The sequence below is a fragment of the Scomber scombrus genome, chromosome 20 (assembly GCF_963691925.1).
Source record: "Scomber scombrus chromosome 20, fScoSco1.1, whole genome shotgun sequence".
NCBI lineage: Eukaryota > Metazoa > Chordata > Actinopteri > Scombriformes > Scombridae > Scomber > Scomber scombrus.
In genome coordinates this window covers 4,634,634-4,652,479 of record NC_084989.1, presented here as the reverse complement: position 1 = coordinate 4,652,479, position 17,846 = coordinate 4,634,634, and the positions used below count along the sequence as shown (strand labels likewise).

The window sequence follows — 17,846 nt, the reverse complement described above, 5'->3', positions numbered from 1 at the left end:
ACAAATGTACAGCTGTATTCATCAAATTCTGACTACTAGAGGACAGTAAGTCTTCCAACCAGTTTGTAAATGAACCACCAGTGATCTTTCACTTCCTGTTGTTAAGCTAAACAACAGGTGTGGTCATGATGAAGAGGAAGCAGCTTTGTTTTGGGCATGTTGTAATGGTTGTAATGGTTTATATTTTGGTTTCACTTCTGCTACAGACAGCATTATATACCTCAGAGTTTGTCACTGCTCAATTCATTTTGTGTAGTTTTTGTGGACATATTACTTCTGCTGACCTGATCAACAGAAATATACTTCTTTAACCCTGGGAAGCGTTTTACCACCATCTATCTGAAGTAGTTTTGGAACCTTTTCTCAACAAATGTATAGAAGATGGGACTGATGCAGAAGTAAATGTAGGCAAGATTACGAGTGACTTGTTCTGCATAACCCCTCCTCTGAATTTCCTCACAGTCCATGCTTCCATGGTCAGTCAGTAGTACAACATTGTATGGGATCCAGCAAATAAAAAATAACAGGACAATGACAAATATCAACCTGACTGTCTTGAACTTGGTAACTAATTTGGATGATATGACAGTGATAGCAATCCTCACATAGCAGTACACAATAACAATCAGAGGAAAGACCAAGAAAAGAAAAAGCTGAATGTAAAATGCTGAATTTTTCAGATGTGTTACAGTAGTATCTGTGAAGCCACCAGGAACTTCCTGACAGAGTGTTGCGTTATCAACGGCGTAATAAAAACTTCTGTATAGAATCATCGACGGGATGCACGCCAGACTGCTGACCAGCCACACCACAGCACAGCAGAGTAATGCGTAGCGTTGACTTCTCATTCGAGGTGCACTCAATGAGTAAACGACTGCAAGGTGTCGGTCAAAGGTCAGGAGAGCCAGAAACAGGACAGAACTGTAAAAGCCCAGGTAGTAGACACTGCCTACAATCTTGCACATAACGTTGCCAAAGATCCAGTTAGAGAGCTGCATGTACACTCCATGGAATGGAAGGCTGCTCATGAAGATCAAGGAGGACATCACTAGGTTCAGCAGAAAAATGTTGGTCACAGTGGTCAGCCTCTCAAACCTAACAAATAACCATTTCAATTATTAAAGGTTGAAAAAAGACACAAGCATTGTTGACAGTAATATTTTGCAACTTCCAAACTGTGGATTGGTTGGTGGCATGGCCGTAGCTACCATTGAGGACACCAAGGTCATGTCCTCGGTATTTTTGGCTAAAATGGTTCTTCACTTGCATCATGAATACTCAATTGTAAAAACATATAGCTAAAATGTATGTAAGCCTTTAACTGCTAATTCTGGACTTCTTAAACGTATAATCCTTATATTTAAGGAAGTTAAGCAATAGCCATTCAATGAATTTACATTCAGTAACCTGCCTATAAGATCATTTTTTAGTATTAATTGTTATTGGCAGCGTTCAATAAGAGAGAAGCACTACAGTTTCTAATCTTATCTCAGTGGTATCAGCCTCACTGTTCACTCTCCTAACACTGTATCAGAGCTGTAGCAGCTGTTTTTCTGTTTATTTAACATAATATTTCACTAGTGTTTGCTGCCCCTAGAATTCTGGGACTGTAGAATTAAATCACATTAGTTGCTGAATTTTAATGATTACAACTTTAATTTACTCCTAGTACACATTTTAATACAGTAATTCACAGGTAATTATAGTAAGGGTTGTGTGAACTTCACAATGGTACATTTGCTTCCTCTTATTGCTTTAAACTGCTAAACCAACAATTAGTTTCATATTCTTTTATTTCTGCTGAGTTTAGTTTGTTCACTCACCGATGGATGATGACCAGGACCAGCCCGTTGCCAACCAGACTGAAGAGAAACATGAAGTAGTAAATGTAGGAAATTTTAGCTCCCAGATAGTTTACACCGTCACTATCACATACTTCTAATATTCCCCCGTCGCTGTCATTGGTATCGCAATAGTTGTAATCAAATGTTACATTTTCCATCTTCTCCTCAAATGTAAGCAGGGAAATCTGTGAGAAACACAAATGTAACAGTCATATATACAACATTCACAATATGATGCAGTCAGTATCAAAGTAACACTGTAAAATTAGCAGCTGTATAGTAATATATGAGAACTATCAATCTCTGCATGCATGCAAATAAGAAAAGCTAGAAAACAATCCCTTTAACTGAGAACCTCCAAGGGGCCCCAGAGGTAAATCAGATGTTTGTGGGAATGAGGATCAGGCTAAGCTGAGCTGACTTACCACCTGGCCAGCAGAGAAGCTTCTCCTTGTTGTCTGACTCTGAGGACCAGAGAGCTGTCTGACTCCCAGCTCCACTTAAGTCACTCTATAATAAGTCAGCCAGATAGGGGAAGGAAGTACCAGAAATGTGGGTTTATGTGTATGTGTGTGTTGTGGGGAGGAGCGGACAGGGGAGGGGGGGGCCTGTCATAAGCTTGTTTCGGGGACAAATTTCAGATTAAAGTTCAGTTAATTGGGAATAGCTCGTCTAAATGGGACAAAAGCCATGTCCCCAAATGGCAAAATGCAGATTTTTGGGTTAGGTGGTTAAGGTTAGGGTTAAGGTTAGGGCAGGGCCGGCCCAAGGCATAAGCGAACTAAGCAGCTGCTTAGGGCCCCGTGACCACTAGGGGGCCCCCAAGAGCAATTAAATAAAAAAAGATTTTTTTTTTTTTCCATGTGTGAGTGATGATGATTCATATATTATCAAATGTACGTTCTTGTACAAAAAAAACAAAACAACAACAACATTATGTTAACAGAGAGGCAGTAGGAAACTACTTCTTACTGCCTCTCTGCTTGAAATGTCAGAGCTCCACTAGTAACGTGTTCAGTGCACCCAACCGTGCAGTGCGCATCACTGAGCATCCAGGAGCTAGGAGCAGCCGGGTATTGATATTTTGTTACAACTACGTTAGCCTATAATAGCAAATTAGCTAGCTAACGTTAGTTCAAAACAAGAGAAATATATCTTCTCTCATGGGTAGATTAGATAGCTAACTATTCAAGCTAACTTTTTTGTGTTTGTGTAATACTTTGAATAAGTTGATTCTCAGTTTTATTCTGGGTCGCTTTTTGGCATCAAAACACAGTTTTTGATAAAAACGTTTGATAGCAAATGTTTAATAACTTACGTTAATTACAAACGCGGTGACGTTTGCTAGCAATATGGTTTTGCATTAATGAATTAACTTAGTTAAGGTATAGTTTGATGTATGTTGTTTATAATTGTTTGCTGCAGAGTACAGTAATTTATGTGAGTAAATAAACATATTCCTTTTACATCAACTCCCTATTATGCTCATACGTTATATGAAACTTCCCCAGGAGCACTGTTAAAGTATTTTGGAGGAGGCACTGACTCAGCCCAGGAGCAATCCACCTCCTCAGGAGCAGCCAAGGCTGATGAATCAGATTATCGAAAAACTGTCACCATAGCATGCAGTTTTTGAAAACATAAAATAATAGAACAGATTGTGTTTACAGTAAATTATTGGTTTGTTTTGTTACTTTTAGTTGGCCTAGATGACATTCGGTATCCCACTAAGTACTATATCACTTTGAATATTAAGTGTAAATCCACCCCAGGCTACTCTTGTAACTGAATTTACTACCATTTCAGATTAAAAACCTTAGATGGGTAAAACATGCCGGGCAGCTCTTTGAGGTTTTATGTATTGATTCTCTGTGAGGCCAGTAGGGGGAGTTGCTGAGTTTGCCAAATATTAATTGAAAGATCTTTCTGTAAGTTTGAAAATCTGGTGTCTGCTTCCATGGCATTAATCACTGTGGATTACAATCTAACTACAACAAAAAGTTCTCACATTTAGTTTTAAAAGTGTATTCATAATGACAGAGTAGAATAAGTAGAATACGTTTATAGTAGGCGTGTGAATGATCAATAATCATTATTATTGGCAGTAATAGAGGGCCCCAAAATCAAATTTTGCTTAGGGCCCCATGGAGGCTTGGGCCGGCCCTGGGTTAGGGGCTTAGAGTTAGGCAAGTAGTGGTTATTATTTTGGTAAGGTTGAGTTTTCAGGAAATTGTGTCAATGAATTGTCCCCAAAAGTGACGTAGGACAACGTGTGTGTGTGTATATTTGGAAGGAGAAGGGACTGGCTGAGCACAGCAGAGTACTGAAAGAATACTTTCTTCTACCAGAGTCTTCTGTGTAAGAGCCCCATTGCAGTAGTCAACATTAAGGATGAAATGAATGAGGAAACAGGGGGCAGGGGGCTTTTTGTGACATCATTGTTATATTTATTAAAATACAAACACATATACTGTAGCATAAAACATTCCTTGTGGTTTTTTGCTTGTTTTAGTTTTTTGTCTCTCAGTGCCAACTTTTTCTTTGTAATATATTATATTTTTATTATAATAAATATATACTGTACTTCCTGGTGTGTTCAGCATGAAATCTATGGCAAGGCAAGGCAGCTTTATTTATACAGCACATTTCATACACAAGGGGCCACAGATGATTGAACACTAAGAATTGGAAGCATAAAAATATATAATTAAAATAAACGAAACCCAATTATAATTTAAAAAAAACAAACCCAATTGAACAGTAAAATTGGAAACATTAAAACATTAAAATTAAAAAAATAACCCAATTATAATAAAAATAAAACAAAGTACAGACAAGTAGAGATAGAGGGAAAGAAAACAAACAGCTAGACTAAAATAGAGCACAAAATGTGAGAGTGCAGTATAAAATAATGATTTGCATTCAAATTATTAAAAGGACATACATTGAAAAATGAAAGATTCAAATTTAAAGTGCTTTGAAAGAGATCAATCATAAGCACAAGGAAATGTTTTGAACCTGGAAAAATATTCACATTTGGGGCTTTCAGTTCTGCTGGTAGCATAACAGCTAAATGCTGCTACACCATGTTTAGTTTGACCTCCACTATCTGCCCAGAGTCAGTAGATATAGAGCACTACTGGGTTTATATTCTATTAGAATGTCATTCATGTATTCTGGACCTAAACCATTCAGTGATTTGTAGACCTATGATTTAGTCTTCCAATATCAATATCAATATCAATATCATTGGTATACGTTTGATTGGTATAATAGTATATTAGTATATCCTCCTGCTTTGGTTGTGTTTTATTACAGTCTGTGCTTTGTGTTTCACCGATGATGTCACTTATAATGAACTATTAAAACTTGCATACTGTCATCTGAATGTTTATCATTCACTTAAAACATCCAGATCAACAAACGTTACGCCCATAGTTACATGATACGAGTGTGTTGCAGCATTTCCCACTTAACTGTTTTTCCCTGTCAGAAGATTTTGTAATGTCAAGCTTATTTTTTTATAATCTATTAGCTTCTCACACACAGTGGCTCATGCAAAGGGTGTGTGCCCTCCCTTCTCCTCCTTACATAGACAGACACAACAGTTGACAAAGCAGTTTCAGTAAAAAATTTGACATTTAGTATGATCAAATTACATTTTCTGATGACTCAGCTGTAGTCACCTTAAAGTCCCCCCTAAAAATGTGTTTTTGCTTATTGTTCCTTCACTTAGATTTGTGTGCTACATTGTGCAGCCAGAGAATGTTTCAACATTCATCTGTTGACAGGGGAAAGTTTTGAAAGATAACTTGGTGCATAATTTGTCACATCACAACTAGTTTGATCCAGTGTGTAACGTACACAAGTGTGATGTGGAAACCTGAAGCCTCTAGTGCACAAACACAAAGAATGGACAATCAACAATATCTGCATATAGTGTTGCTTGAAAGTTTGTGAACACTTTAGAATTTGTTCTATTTCTGGCCAAACATTACCTAAAATGTGACCAGATTTCCATTCAAGTCCTAAAACTAGATAAAGAGACATCAGTTAGACAAATGAGTCCAAAACCTTACACTTGTTTATTAATTGAGGAAAATGGTCAAGTTTTACACATTTGTGCATGGCAGATGCATGTGAACCTCAGGGATTACCAATTAATTTGAAGGGTGAATTAGAGTCAGGTGTTTCAACACATGGGAGAACAATTAGGTGTGAGTCTGGGAGGCCCTGTTTTAGAAATGTGGGTCTTTGCTATCAAAGTCTGAGCTTTACAATGAAGGTTTGTGGAAGTGCATCATGGCTCTAACAAAGGAGATTTCTGAGGACCTTAAAAGAAGAGTTGCTGAGAATCATCAGGCTGGAAAGAGTTTCAAATCCATTTCTAAAGAGTTTGGACCCCATCAGTTAACTATCAGACAGATTGTGTAGAAATGGAAGACATCCAACACCAGTGTTACCCTCCCCAGGAATGGTTGGACAACAAAGATCACACAAAGAGCAGTGTTATAGTCCGGGGGGCCACAGGAACCCCAGGGTAATGTCTAGGAAACTACAGGCCTGTCTTGAAAGATGATTACACCAGTTATTAAAAGCAAGGGTTCCCATAGGTTTACCTCACGCAAAAAGGAAAGATAGAAGATGTAATCATTTTCCTCAGTCAATAAATAAATACATTGAAAGTTTTCATCTCATTAGTTGTTTGCAAACTTTCAAGCAGCACTGTATTTATAAATGAAGGATTTTTAATAGGGGTGAAGGGCCAGATATAGTTTGAAGAATTTAAACATGGAGAGCAGAGTATGTTTGTCTTAGTTTACAAGAAACATCACCTGGATGCGCTGGGACGCATCATCAGTGTTGTAACCTGGGGTCAGCAGGTGTTTCGGGTCTCACAACATACACCCTCGCCCAGGTGACCCGGCTGGGGTTGATCAAGCCCCAACCTGCGTCCCAGCAGCGACCCACGGATCAGCCCTCTTTATCCAAAGCCACCTTGTAGCTTTCTCTGCGGCTTCGCTTGCGGATTTAATGGCCCTCTTTTTTGGCTGCTCCTGTCACGCCCAATCGAGAGAGGACTTTGCAGAGTGAACGTCCTGCAAAGCCTCTGCAGCCGACCTCTATGGGCTCGTAGAATGTTCTCCAGCCTCTGCCCCTGCAATCCTCCACAAGTTCCTGGTACTTGGAGTGTTTCCTCTCATTAGCTTCCTCTATGCGCTCTTCCCAGGGTACTGTGAGTTCCAGCATGATCAGGTGTCTTGAAGCTTCAGAGGTAATGATCATGTCTGGCCGGAGCGATGTTGCTGCAATGTGTGCTGGGAACTTCAGCTGCTTTCCCAGGTCGACCTGCAGCTGCCAGTCAGAGGCTGTGTGGAGGAGGCCTGTTGTTGTCTGTGGACGAACGTTGGGCTTCTCTCCAGCCTTCACGAAGGGGATTGCCCTCTTCGGAGCTTGATGGTGCTTGCTGGTGCTGATGGCTGAGGCTACACTTTCGGCAACTGCCTTAAGCACCTGGTCATGGCGCCACCGATAGCGGCCATCTGCCAGGGCCTTTGGGCAGCTGCTGAGGAGATGTTCCAAGGAGCCTCTTCCAGAGCAGAGAAGGCAAGAAGGTGTCTCGCTCTTCCCCCAAACGTGGAGGTTTGCTGGGCTTGGCAGGGCATCATAGACTGCTTGCACCAGGAACCGGACCCGATGGAAATCTGCCTGCATGATGTATGACCAGGTGATCCTGCGCTGCAGCGCACTTTCCCACTTAGTCCAGGCTCCCTGCTGCCGAAGTCCCACCGCTCTGCTCACTCGCTTTTCCTCCACACCAGCTCGAACCTCTTCCTGGAGTAGATGGTGTCTCTCCTTGCCCTGGGACTTACTAACTTGGGTCTTTGGGAAGTAACCCAAGCCTGCTCTACCAGACGCCAAGGTGCCCACCAGTGCCTTTTGTCTAAGGCGTGATTCTGCAACTTCCACTGCCTTGTCCGCCATCCATTTCCTTCCTGTCCTGACCTCTATGCCGGCCGTTGACACTTTGCAGTCCCTGGAGTCCCTTTACTGTAGGGCTTCTCTTGTGCGTGCTACCTTGAATTCTTCAGTGAGGCCACTGAATGGTAGCTGCAGTGTGTTACTTGTCCCATACAGTGCTGTGCTGGAGAAGCTGCGTGGAAGACCCAGTCACTTCCGAAGAAAGCCACTGATCTTCCTTTCAAGGGACTCCACGGTTGTCATAGGGACTGCATAGATCAGGAGTGGCCACAGGACTCGGGGCAGGATGGAATGCTGGTAGATCCAGGCTTTAAATCTGCCAGGTAGGCCAGACTTGTCAACCTTGGTGAGCCAAGTGCCGAGCTGTTGCGAGGACTTCTGGATGGCGACGGTGTCTTTCAGGCTTGAGTCAAAGAGCTTCCCCAAACTCTTGACCGGCTGCTCTGTGATGGATGGTATGACCCTTCCTGAGATTGAGAACCGGAACTTGTCAGTCACCTTACCCTTTTTCAACACCATGGATCTTGACTTAGAGGGCTTAAAACTCATCCTTGCCCAGGTGATGAGTTTCTCAAGTCCTTGTAGGATCCACCTGCTCCCTGGGACCGATGTTGTCGTGATGGTGAGGTCGTCCATGTATGCTCTTATCGGGGGCTGTCGTACACCAGACTTGGTCAGGGGCCCTCTGCATTCCACCTCGGCTGACTTGACCACCATGTTCATGGCAAGGGCGAAAAGAACAACAGAGATGGTACAGCCTGTTATTATTCCTTTCCCCAAACAATGCCAGTCTGATGTTTCTGACCCAGAAGTGACCCTCAGCCTGAAATTATTGTAGTAATCCAAGATCAGGTCCTTGATCTTACTGGGAACATGGTGGTGGTCTAGTGCGAGCTCGACCAGCTTGTGAGGTATAGACCCGTAGGCGTTGGCCAGGTCCAACCACAACACTGCAAGGTCTCCTCTATTTTCATGAGCCTCTCTGATGAGCTGCGTAACTACACCAGTGTGCTCCAAGCAGCCGGGGACTCCAGGAACTCCGCCCTTCTGGACAGAGGGGTCGATGTAGTTGTTCTTGAGGATATACTCGGTCAGTCTTCTGGAGACGATGCTGAAAAACACCTTCCCTTCTACACTCAACAGTGAGATTGTCCGGAACTGGTCGATGTTTCTCGAGTTCTCCTCTTTGGGGATCCACACTCCCTCCGCACACCTCCACTGGTCAACAACTCTCCCTCTTCTCCAGATCACCTTTAAGGTCTTCCATAGGTGCCGGAGAAGCTCTGGGCAGCGCTTGTAGACGAGGTAGGGTACATCGCTGGGTCCTGGAGTAGATGATGATCGAGCTGCCTTAATGACCTCCTCCACCTCCTTCAGGCTCAACTCCCTCAGATTGAACTTTGTTGTTGGGTGGGCGGGGTTGATGACGGATCTGTTGGCGTCCAGATCTTCTTCCCTCATTGGGTCGCTTAAGGAGTCTTGGAGGAAGCGATTCACTTCCTCTGTAGAGCATTCAAGACGGCCGCTGCGCTTGTCCCCAAGCAGTCGCTTCGTAAAGCCAAAGGGGTTGGCAATGAACGCTGCTCGCTTTCTGGCCCTCTCTTTTCCCCGCCTCCTGTGCCACTCTGCTCTGCGAAGGGTCATCAACTTCTTCCGCAGGATGTTTTTCAGTTCTACCAATGCCTGCTTCTCCTCGTCAGTAGATTTCTTGTACCGCTTCTTGAGGGTTCGGAGTTCTTGACGCAGTTGGTGTATTTTGGTGGCCCTACGGTTCATGGTGTACAAGCTGGTCTTGGTGCTTCCCTTTTCCATCTGTCCAAATCTCTCTGAGGCATAGCTGACTATGATGGTGGTCATAGTGTTAAGTCGACTATCAACGTCTCCTTTAGCTGTTGCTTGGATGATGCTGGACACGTCCTGGTCAAACTGCAGCCACTCGCTCCGTTTGCTGGCTGGGGGCCACTTAATCCGCTGCTGTGGAACTACTCTGCTGGGGCTGGGGGGCTCTGGTACGTGGAGGGACTAGGCTCTGTGGGTTGCCTCCTGGCCGGGCTCCTCCTGCGTCTCACCAGGTCTGGGACCTGAGCATTGTACCTCACTCCCCTGCTTCAAACATTTCATTCTGGCCTGGTGGATTCTTAGGCCGTGTTGGTTCTTGCACAGCTTTCCGCAAATGCATGCTATTCTCGTAGTCAAACCGTTTGCTTGAGTCGTTAACCATTGGTCCGTCCGATTAGAGATCTCATCCTCCCCCCCTCTCGGGATCTCCTGCGGGTATAACTCTTTCGGGCTTTCCGTAGCTTTTTGGGGTTCTTTCTCACGAAAGACACATGTCTTAAAACATGTCTAGAAGGGATCTATTAATATCTAGGTCTCATTTTGCATTCTCAATTTGAGTGTGACACCCATATGAGGAAATCATCTTAACTAGTAACTGTTTTCACTTGCATTTCTAAACAAAAACAAAAGTTAGTTTGTAAAGTTTTGACAATTTAATTTTTCATTCATAAAATATTGCATTACCGGTATGTAATACGCTTGTCTGTAAGGTCCAAGTTAAATAAACAACGAATGAATGATAAAAACAGGGGAGTGAAGGCAGGTCTAAACCGGATACTTTTACCATGCTACAGTCCTTTTTGAGTGAAATGTTAATACAAATCAAGAAATATTGTTGACTCCAAGAAGTCAGCACCAAACCTGACAGTGAAAGATTGAAATTGAAAGAAAGATGAGTTTTGAGTCAAGTGTGAAGACCATTTTGAAAATGGTGCAAATTTGGAAAAACTTGGTTTCTTTGAAGTCAAAAGGATTTTTTCTTTTTCAATTTCCATCTACTAAATCTTTTTTCTTGTCTGATCTGTGTCCCGGGGAGTTCATCACTATCATTGTGGTAAACATTACTCAGTTAGGCCTATCTGACCTCCATATAGAAAGAGCAGGAATCCCATCGACAAGTCTTAACATTTAGATTTTTTACGTTTATGAAACAATCTCTGAATTCATTGAAGTGAAAGTACCTATAAATACATTCTTCCTGCTGTATTTATAGGTCAAATTAAAATGATTTTGCTTAAGTAAAATTGAAAAGTGTTGTTGATATGATGAACAACACCGATATGTTATGCAAGGCTGTTACTGTGAAAAAAGACATGGTCAGGTTGCACAATTACTGTTGTGCTTCTGTGGAAAATTGCATAAGCGACCATTTTTTCTTTGTCTTTCGATTTAGATTCAGATCAAATTTACTATCCCATCCAGGGAAATTCATTTGTTTACGTGCTCCAAACATTAAGGCACCATAGAAGCCACTGTTAAAACAATAACATACCCACTAAGACCGTAATCAGAAAGAGCACTTTTGCAAAACACAAGGTACACCGCACTGCCTTATCTGTAAAAGTCACGTTTTTTTTTTTTTTTAAAGAACAGCTTACTACATCTCCTTTTTCTTTTTTTAATTGTTGCTAGGAAACCGTGGATCACCTGTCCTTAGCCTTACAGTTATTTTGCTGGCCCTCCAGTCCTGCTGTCTTCTGTTCAGCGGTTCAGTTACATTTGGTAAAGTCATAAATAAAATAAAAACAGCCCATCTAACATCAGTGAAATCAAATGTGATATAAATGTGCAAGAGTGGAAGTGACCAGCTAAGAGACCTGTTGATTAAACATGCATGTTATATAAGCTGAAGGCTTGAGGAAAGAAGAGTTCTTGTATCTACTTGTTTTAGGTCAGGTTCCTGCTACGATTGAATTTGGAATGAGGGGGATGGGTACTATAATGTATACTTTTTCCTTGTTTTTGAAGAATGGGTTTGGTATTTTTTGGTCAATGTTTGTGATATTTCTCGCTGTCCTGCTTTGTCATTGTGGCCTGGCTTGGCCCTGTTTTGACAAATTCGATCAAATCATACATTGTAGGACTGTCATGGTGTTTACTGGTTGTGTAACGTTAAGGAAGTTACTCACATCAGGTTTCAAGTGATTGTTTTAATCCAAACCAATAACTTTCCCTAACCCCTTTGTGCCTAACTCTAACAAGACCTTAACCACAGCGGTGTCCAATCACAAAACATTACATTTTAATAGCGATTTGTAACTGTTGGAGAGCTTTTATGGCTCTTATGGGTCGCCATGAAGCACAAAAATGTGTTGGATTTTATATGTGAAACCAAAATGACTACTGCACAAAATGCTGTAGATTCTCAAAGACAGCTAAGATAAAAAGCCAGTTGAGCCATTGTGTTGTAGTTTCAGTGACTTGACTTTTTTGGTGCTTTCTCACAGTTTTATTTCCAAGTAAAAATGTGCATTACATGAAATGTGACCAACTTGCCAGAGAATAAAACATCATTGTACAACATCAACTGACATGATTCATTATAAACAGAACTAATAAAAAGAACATAACAAAAACAACAAGATTAAACCAATGAAGAGCAGATATAGATACAGGCATGGAAAATGAGATTGCATCATTGTTTTTGGAAAGCTAACTTTATATGGATCCGGCTAATGCTGGTGTTCAACAGAGAGTTAATCCTGCTCTTATCATAACCAAAAGTATTACACTTTACACTTCAAATTTTTTTTGTCTGACATTTTGGTGAGTATCAAAATGATGTGTAGTCAGGAAAAGCTGACAGAGATACAGATACATATTAAAAACGAGTGTTTACGCTGTATGGCAGAAATACAGAGTGAGCCCCTTTTTTCAACATCAAAAAACACAGTTTTACAATTTGCTGAGATATACAAGGATTAAGTAACTATGGATCCCTTTAACCTTAATTCTGTACAAAAGCCCAATTTATGATGCAGTTAACTGTAACATTGGGTGCAAAATTTGCAACATATTGTGGGAACAGTGTACGTGTGGTCTGACATATCAAACTTATCAAATTCTGACTACTAGAGGACAGTAAGTCTTCCAACCAGTTTGTAAATGAACCACCAGTGCTCTATCTCTTCCTTTTGTTAAGCTAAACCACATGATGGTGTGGTCATGATGAAGAGGAAGCAACTTTGTTTTGAGCGTAGCTAACTGACATATGGATGTTGTAATGGTTTATATTTTGGCTTTACTTCTGCTACAGACAGCATTATATTCCTCAGAGTTTGTCACTGCTCATTTGTTTTGTGTACTTTTTGTGGACATATTGCTTCTGCTGACCTGATCAACAGAAATATACTTCTTTAACCCTGGGAAGCGTTTTACCACCATCTGTCTGAAGTAGTTTTGGAACTTTTTCCCAACAAATGTATAGAAGATGGGACTGATGCAGAAGTAAATGTAGGCAAGATTACGAGTGAATTGTTCTGCATAACCCCTCCTCATACTTTCCTCACAGTCCACACTTCCATTGTCAGTCAGTAGTACAACATTGTATGGGATCCAGCAAATAAAAAATAACAGGACAATGACAAATATCAACCTGACTGTCTTGAACTTGGTAACTATCTTGGATGATATGACAGTGATAGCAATCCTCACATAGCAGTACACAACAACAATCAGAGGAAAGAGCAAGAAAATAAAAAGCTGAATGTAAAATGCAGAATTTCTCAGATGGATTAGAGGAGTATCTGTCAAGTTCCCAGGAACTTCCTGACAGAACGTTGTGTCATCAAGGGCGTAATGAAAAGTTCTGTATAGAATCATCGATGGGATGCACGCCAGACTGCTGACCAGCCACACCACAGCACAGCAGAGTAACGCGTAGTGTTGACTTCTCATTCGTTGCGCACCCAAGGAGTAAACGACTGCAAGGTGTCGGTCAAAGGTCAGGAGAGCCAGAAACAGGACAGAACTGTAAAAGCCCAGGTAGTAGACACTACCTACAATCTTGCACATAACGTTGCCAAAGATCCAGTTAGAGAGCTGCATGTACAATCCATGGAATGGAAGGCTGCTCATGAAGATCAAGGAGGACATCACTAGGTTCAGCAGAAAAATGTTGGTCACAGTGGTCAGCCTCTCAAACCTAACAAATGACCATTTCAATTATTAACGTTTGAAAAAAGACAGACTATCACAAGCATTTTTGACAATAATATTTTGCAACTTCCAAACTATGGATTGGTTGGTGGCACTGAAGTAAATCTAAGCATCTTTAGCACCCATTTTAGACAAGTGTGACTACTAGATAAACTAAGTGGTGACATACTAGGGTGTGAACTTTACAAGTTTTCAAATGGTACATTTGTTTCCTCTTATTGCTTTAAACTGCTAAACCAACAATTAGTTTCATATTCTTTTATTTCTGCTGAGTTTTGTTTGTTCACTCACCAATGGATGATGACCAGGACCAGCCCGTTGCCAACCAGACTGATAAGAAACATGAAGTAGTAAATGTAGGAAATTTGAGCTCCCAGATAGTTTATACTGTCACTATCACATGGTTCTATCAGCTTCTCGTCGCTTTCATTGTAATTGTCATGGTTGTAATCAGTTGTTACCTTTGCCATCTTCTCCTCAAATGTAAGCAGGGAAATCTGTGAGAAACACAAATGTAACAGTCATATATACAGCATTCACAATATGATGCAGTGATGCAGTCAGTGTCAAAGTAACACTGTAAAATTAGCAGCTGTATAGTAATATATGAGAACTATCAATCTCTGCATGCATGCAAATAAGAAGAGCTAGAAAACAATCCCTTTAACTGAGAACCTCCAAGGAACCCCAGAGGTAAATCAGATGTTTGTGGGAATGAGGATCAGGCTAAGCTGAGCTGACTTACCTCCTGGCCAGCAGAGAAGCTTCTCCTTGTTGTCTGACTCTGAGAACCAGAGCGCTGTCTGACTCAGCTCAACTCAAGTCACTCTATAATAAGTCAGCCAGATAGGGGAAGGAAGTACTAAATATGTTTGAGTGTGTGCATTGTGGTGAGGGGTGTGGAGCGGGCCTGTCATAGGCTAGTTTTGAGGACAAATTTCAGACTGAAGTTCAGTTAATTGGGAATAGCTCGTCCAAATAGGGACAAAAGCCATGCCCCCTGATTTTTGGGTAAGTGCTTAAAGTTAGGGTTAGGAGGTTAGGGTTGGGGTTGGGGTCAGGGGTCACGAACTTCAGTTGCACTGGCAGACAGACTTGTCCTGTGGCTCAACAGGTAGAGCGGTCGTCCTCCAATTGGAAGATTGGAGGCGGTTCGATTCCTGGCTCCTCCAGTCTACATGTCGATGTGTCCTCGGGCAAGACACTTAACCTCTAATTGCTCCCGTTGCTGTGCCAACGGTGTATGAATGCGAGTGACTGGTTAGCTTCCTCCTGATGTGCAGGTTGGCACCCTGCGTGGTAGCCCCTGCCATCAGTGTATGAATGTGTGTGAATGGGGTGAATCAGTTGTAGTGTAAAGCGCTTTGAGTGGTCGAATAGACTAGAAAGGCACTATATAAGTACAGTCCATTTACCATTTAACTGGATGGCCTCTAGTCTGTCGCACGGCGGAATCTTATTTGAGTCCTAGCGCCGGCAAATCCCATCCTCCACACACAGGTAAGGAGCCATGGAGCCACCCGGTAACACCCACTGTAGAAGCATATCATTCATTTGATTTTTTTTTTTTTAAACCCCTTTTCTGCGTGGGTCTAATGGGTATTTAAAATAACTTTGTTCTTTGTGTAGTGTGGTGATAAAATGAAGTTCATAAAATAATCTAGTACCATAATTCATATTGTGGGTGCTGGGTGAATTGATGTAGTGTGTGGAGAGTAGGCTATGTCGATTCATACATCGGGCATAAACACAACAATACTAATACGAAATAAATAAATAAGACACACAATTAAGATCGCTGAATAAAACAACCACAAGTCAGGGGTAAAAATTGTAAAAAGTGTTAAAAATAAAAGTGCTAATGTCAGGGACAGACCATGCATGCCAAACACAACATCAATAAAACCCAGTAAAAACCACTGGGCCCTACACAATCATGGTAAAATGTGAACAAACAATAAATATGTATAATCGTTTATGGATCTATAGGTAAAAAGCATTATTATTCATAATCAGTGTGCACTGTTAAAAGACTGGATCTATGCAGACAGAACCTTTTAAAAGGCTTCAAGTGTGAAGTGTGTTTAAAATAAGGAGACCAGTGGTAGCATTAGGTAGGATGTGATTTTATTGATGTCGAGTCCGGCTTCTGGAAGGCACCTGTGGGTGGTGTGGATGCTTGGGCAGCTCGGGTAGAGATAAGGAACGGGGGGAATAAGGGGTTAGGGTTAGGATTGGGTGTCAGGATACAGGAATAGGATAAGGGAAAATGAGGCAGAGTAACACGGAGGGTCTGCTCTGGGGTACTTTGGGGAGTGGGAGAGGGTGAGTGGGAGAAAGAGAGTGGGAGGGGAAAGGGGTGGGGAGGAGGAAGATAGAGAGAATAAGGACAATGGAGAAAATGAGAGTGGGGGAGAGAAAGGGAGACAATATGGGGAAGGGGGAAGGTGGGGGTGAGGGAGGTTTTGGGTTGGGTAGGGGAATGGGGTTGGGGTGAGGATTGGTGATATGGGACGGACAGTCAGAAAGGGGTAGAGGGGAAGAAGAATAAGGGAGAGAGTGGGGGAGGGGAAGGAGGGAGCGAGGGAGGAGGAAACAATAAGAGGGAGGAGAGGAGATGGGACTAGGATTAGGGTTGGGTGGGGGGTTTTAGGGGTAGGGGTTAGGATGTGGATACGGGGGATCCAGACAGAAAGGGGCGTCGGGAAAGGGAGGGGGTACAGGGAGGACAGACAGAAAGGGGGAGGGAGAAGGAACAAATAAGAAGGGAGAGAGTGGGGGAGTAACGATGGGGACAGAGGGAGACAATGAAGGGGAGGGAGGTTAGGATTGATATGTTGGGGTTAGGATAAGGGTAGGGGAAAGGGGGTGGGGGTTATGGGAAGGGTTGGGGGTACGGGGGAACAGACAGAAAAGGGGGAGGGAGAAGGAGAGAGGGAGGGAAGGAAGGGACAGAGGGAGTGAGGGAGGGGGAGACAAGAGGAGAGGAATAAGGTTGGTGTTAGGGAAGTTACAGTTAGGGTTACGGGAGGACAGACAGATAGAGGTGTGGGCGGGGATAGGTTGTACAACTTTCAGACTGAAGTCCAGTTAATTGGGAATAGCATGTCCAAATGGGGACAAAAGCCATGTCCCCTGATTTTTGGGTCAGTGCTTATGGTTAGGGTTAGGGTTGTGGTTAGGGTTAGGGTTCGGGTTAGGGTTAGACAAGTAGTGGTTATTATTTAATAAGGTTGAGTCTTCAGGAAATCGTGTTTATGAATTGTCCCCAAAAGTGACGTAGGACAACGTGTATATGTGTATGTTTGGAAGGAGAAGGGACTGAGCCCAGCAGAGTACTGAAAGAATACTTTCTTCTACCAGAGCCTTCTGTGTATCAGTGATCGACATGAGGGTGAAATTAATGAGGAAGCTGAGTTTTTTTACATGAAGCGTTTATTTTACACCAGATCTACACAGGAGGAATAGAGCAAGCCACAGTGAGTGAGTGTAGGTCAATTGTTACACAATAACTACTGTAGTATCTAAATCATTCTGAGTACTTCGTCTTCGGAGAATGCCTGAAGTTCCAAAAAAGACTAAATCAAAAAGTCACCAGGAGCCGTCCAGCTGAATGCAGAGTTTTATTGTCGACAGCAAAACCCGGAGTCAACATACACAGACAGAATCTATACATATATGACACAAAGAGCAACAACTTGGGGCCTCTTTTATACTGTCTATATTGCTCACCCTTGCAGAAAAGTTTCGACCCCCTCCTTCGGTGGAGTGAGTTTCAACCAATCCGCTTCTTTCTGCCCCCAACATGCACTCACGTTCTTCGCACCCTCTTTCACCTCAACTTGAACTCACGTTCTTGGTGCCTATCCTAAAGACGCCCTAAAACACCTCTTATGGCTCTTCCTTCCGTTTCTATGCTAGCAGGTGTTTTGCTATAGGAGATTTCGGATTACATCATTCTCCGCCTCCAGTTCTTGTACTTTTCCATTTACTAAGTGCTGCCCCCTATCTTCCTCAGCTGGT

The 17,846-nt window shown here is 42.3% G+C and overlaps 3 protein-coding genes across 3 annotated transcripts in view; 1 reads left to right on the top strand and 2 right to left on the bottom strand.

The window, feature by feature from the left end:
- kcnh2b (potassium voltage-gated channel, subfamily H (eag-related), member 2b) overlaps nucleotides 1–17,846 on the top strand; it is a 275,121-nt gene that overhangs the window by 113,254 nt on the left and 144,021 nt on the right. The gene's annotated exons all lie outside the window — the stretch shown is intronic.
- Nucleotides 13–2,317, bottom strand: LOC134001940 (C-C chemokine receptor type 3-like). The gene is made up of 3 exons (XM_062441138.1): nucleotides 2,270–2,317; nucleotides 1,824–2,029; nucleotides 13–1,095 (listed from the first exon to the last, which is right to left on the bottom strand). Exons 2-3 carry the CDS (start codon nucleotides 2,000–2,002, stop codon nucleotides 336–338), a joined length of 939 nt encoding a protein of 312 aa, XP_062297122.1. The 5' UTR covers nucleotides 2,003–2,029; nucleotides 2,270–2,317; the 3' UTR covers nucleotides 13–335.
- Nucleotides 12,692–14,614, bottom strand: LOC134001937 (C-C chemokine receptor type 3-like). Its single transcript, XM_062441136.1, has 3 exons — nucleotides 14,569–14,614; nucleotides 14,115–14,320; nucleotides 12,692–13,809 (listed from the first exon to the last, which is right to left on the bottom strand). Exons 2-3 carry the CDS (start codon nucleotides 14,291–14,293, stop codon nucleotides 12,954–12,956), a joined length of 1,035 nt encoding a protein of 344 aa, XP_062297120.1. The 5' UTR covers nucleotides 14,294–14,320; nucleotides 14,569–14,614; the 3' UTR covers nucleotides 12,692–12,953.

Bases quoted from the DNA above. Each gene is read 5' to 3' on its own strand.
- LOC134001940 (XM_062441138.1), bottom strand. From the start codon at position 2,002: ATGGAAAATGTAACATTTGATTACAACTATTGCGATACCAATGACAGC. The intron at 1,096-1,823 runs GTGAGTGAACAA...GTTATTTGTTAG, and splicing joins GTCCTGGTCATCATCCATCG to GTTTGAGAGGCTGACCACTG.
- LOC134001937 (XM_062441136.1), bottom strand. From the start codon at position 14,293: ATGGCAAAGGTAACAACTGATTACAACCATGACAATTACAATGAAAGC. The intron at 13,810-14,114 runs GTGAGTGAACAA...GTCATTTGTTAG, and splicing joins GTCCTGGTCATCATCCATTG to GTTTGAGAGGCTGACCACTG.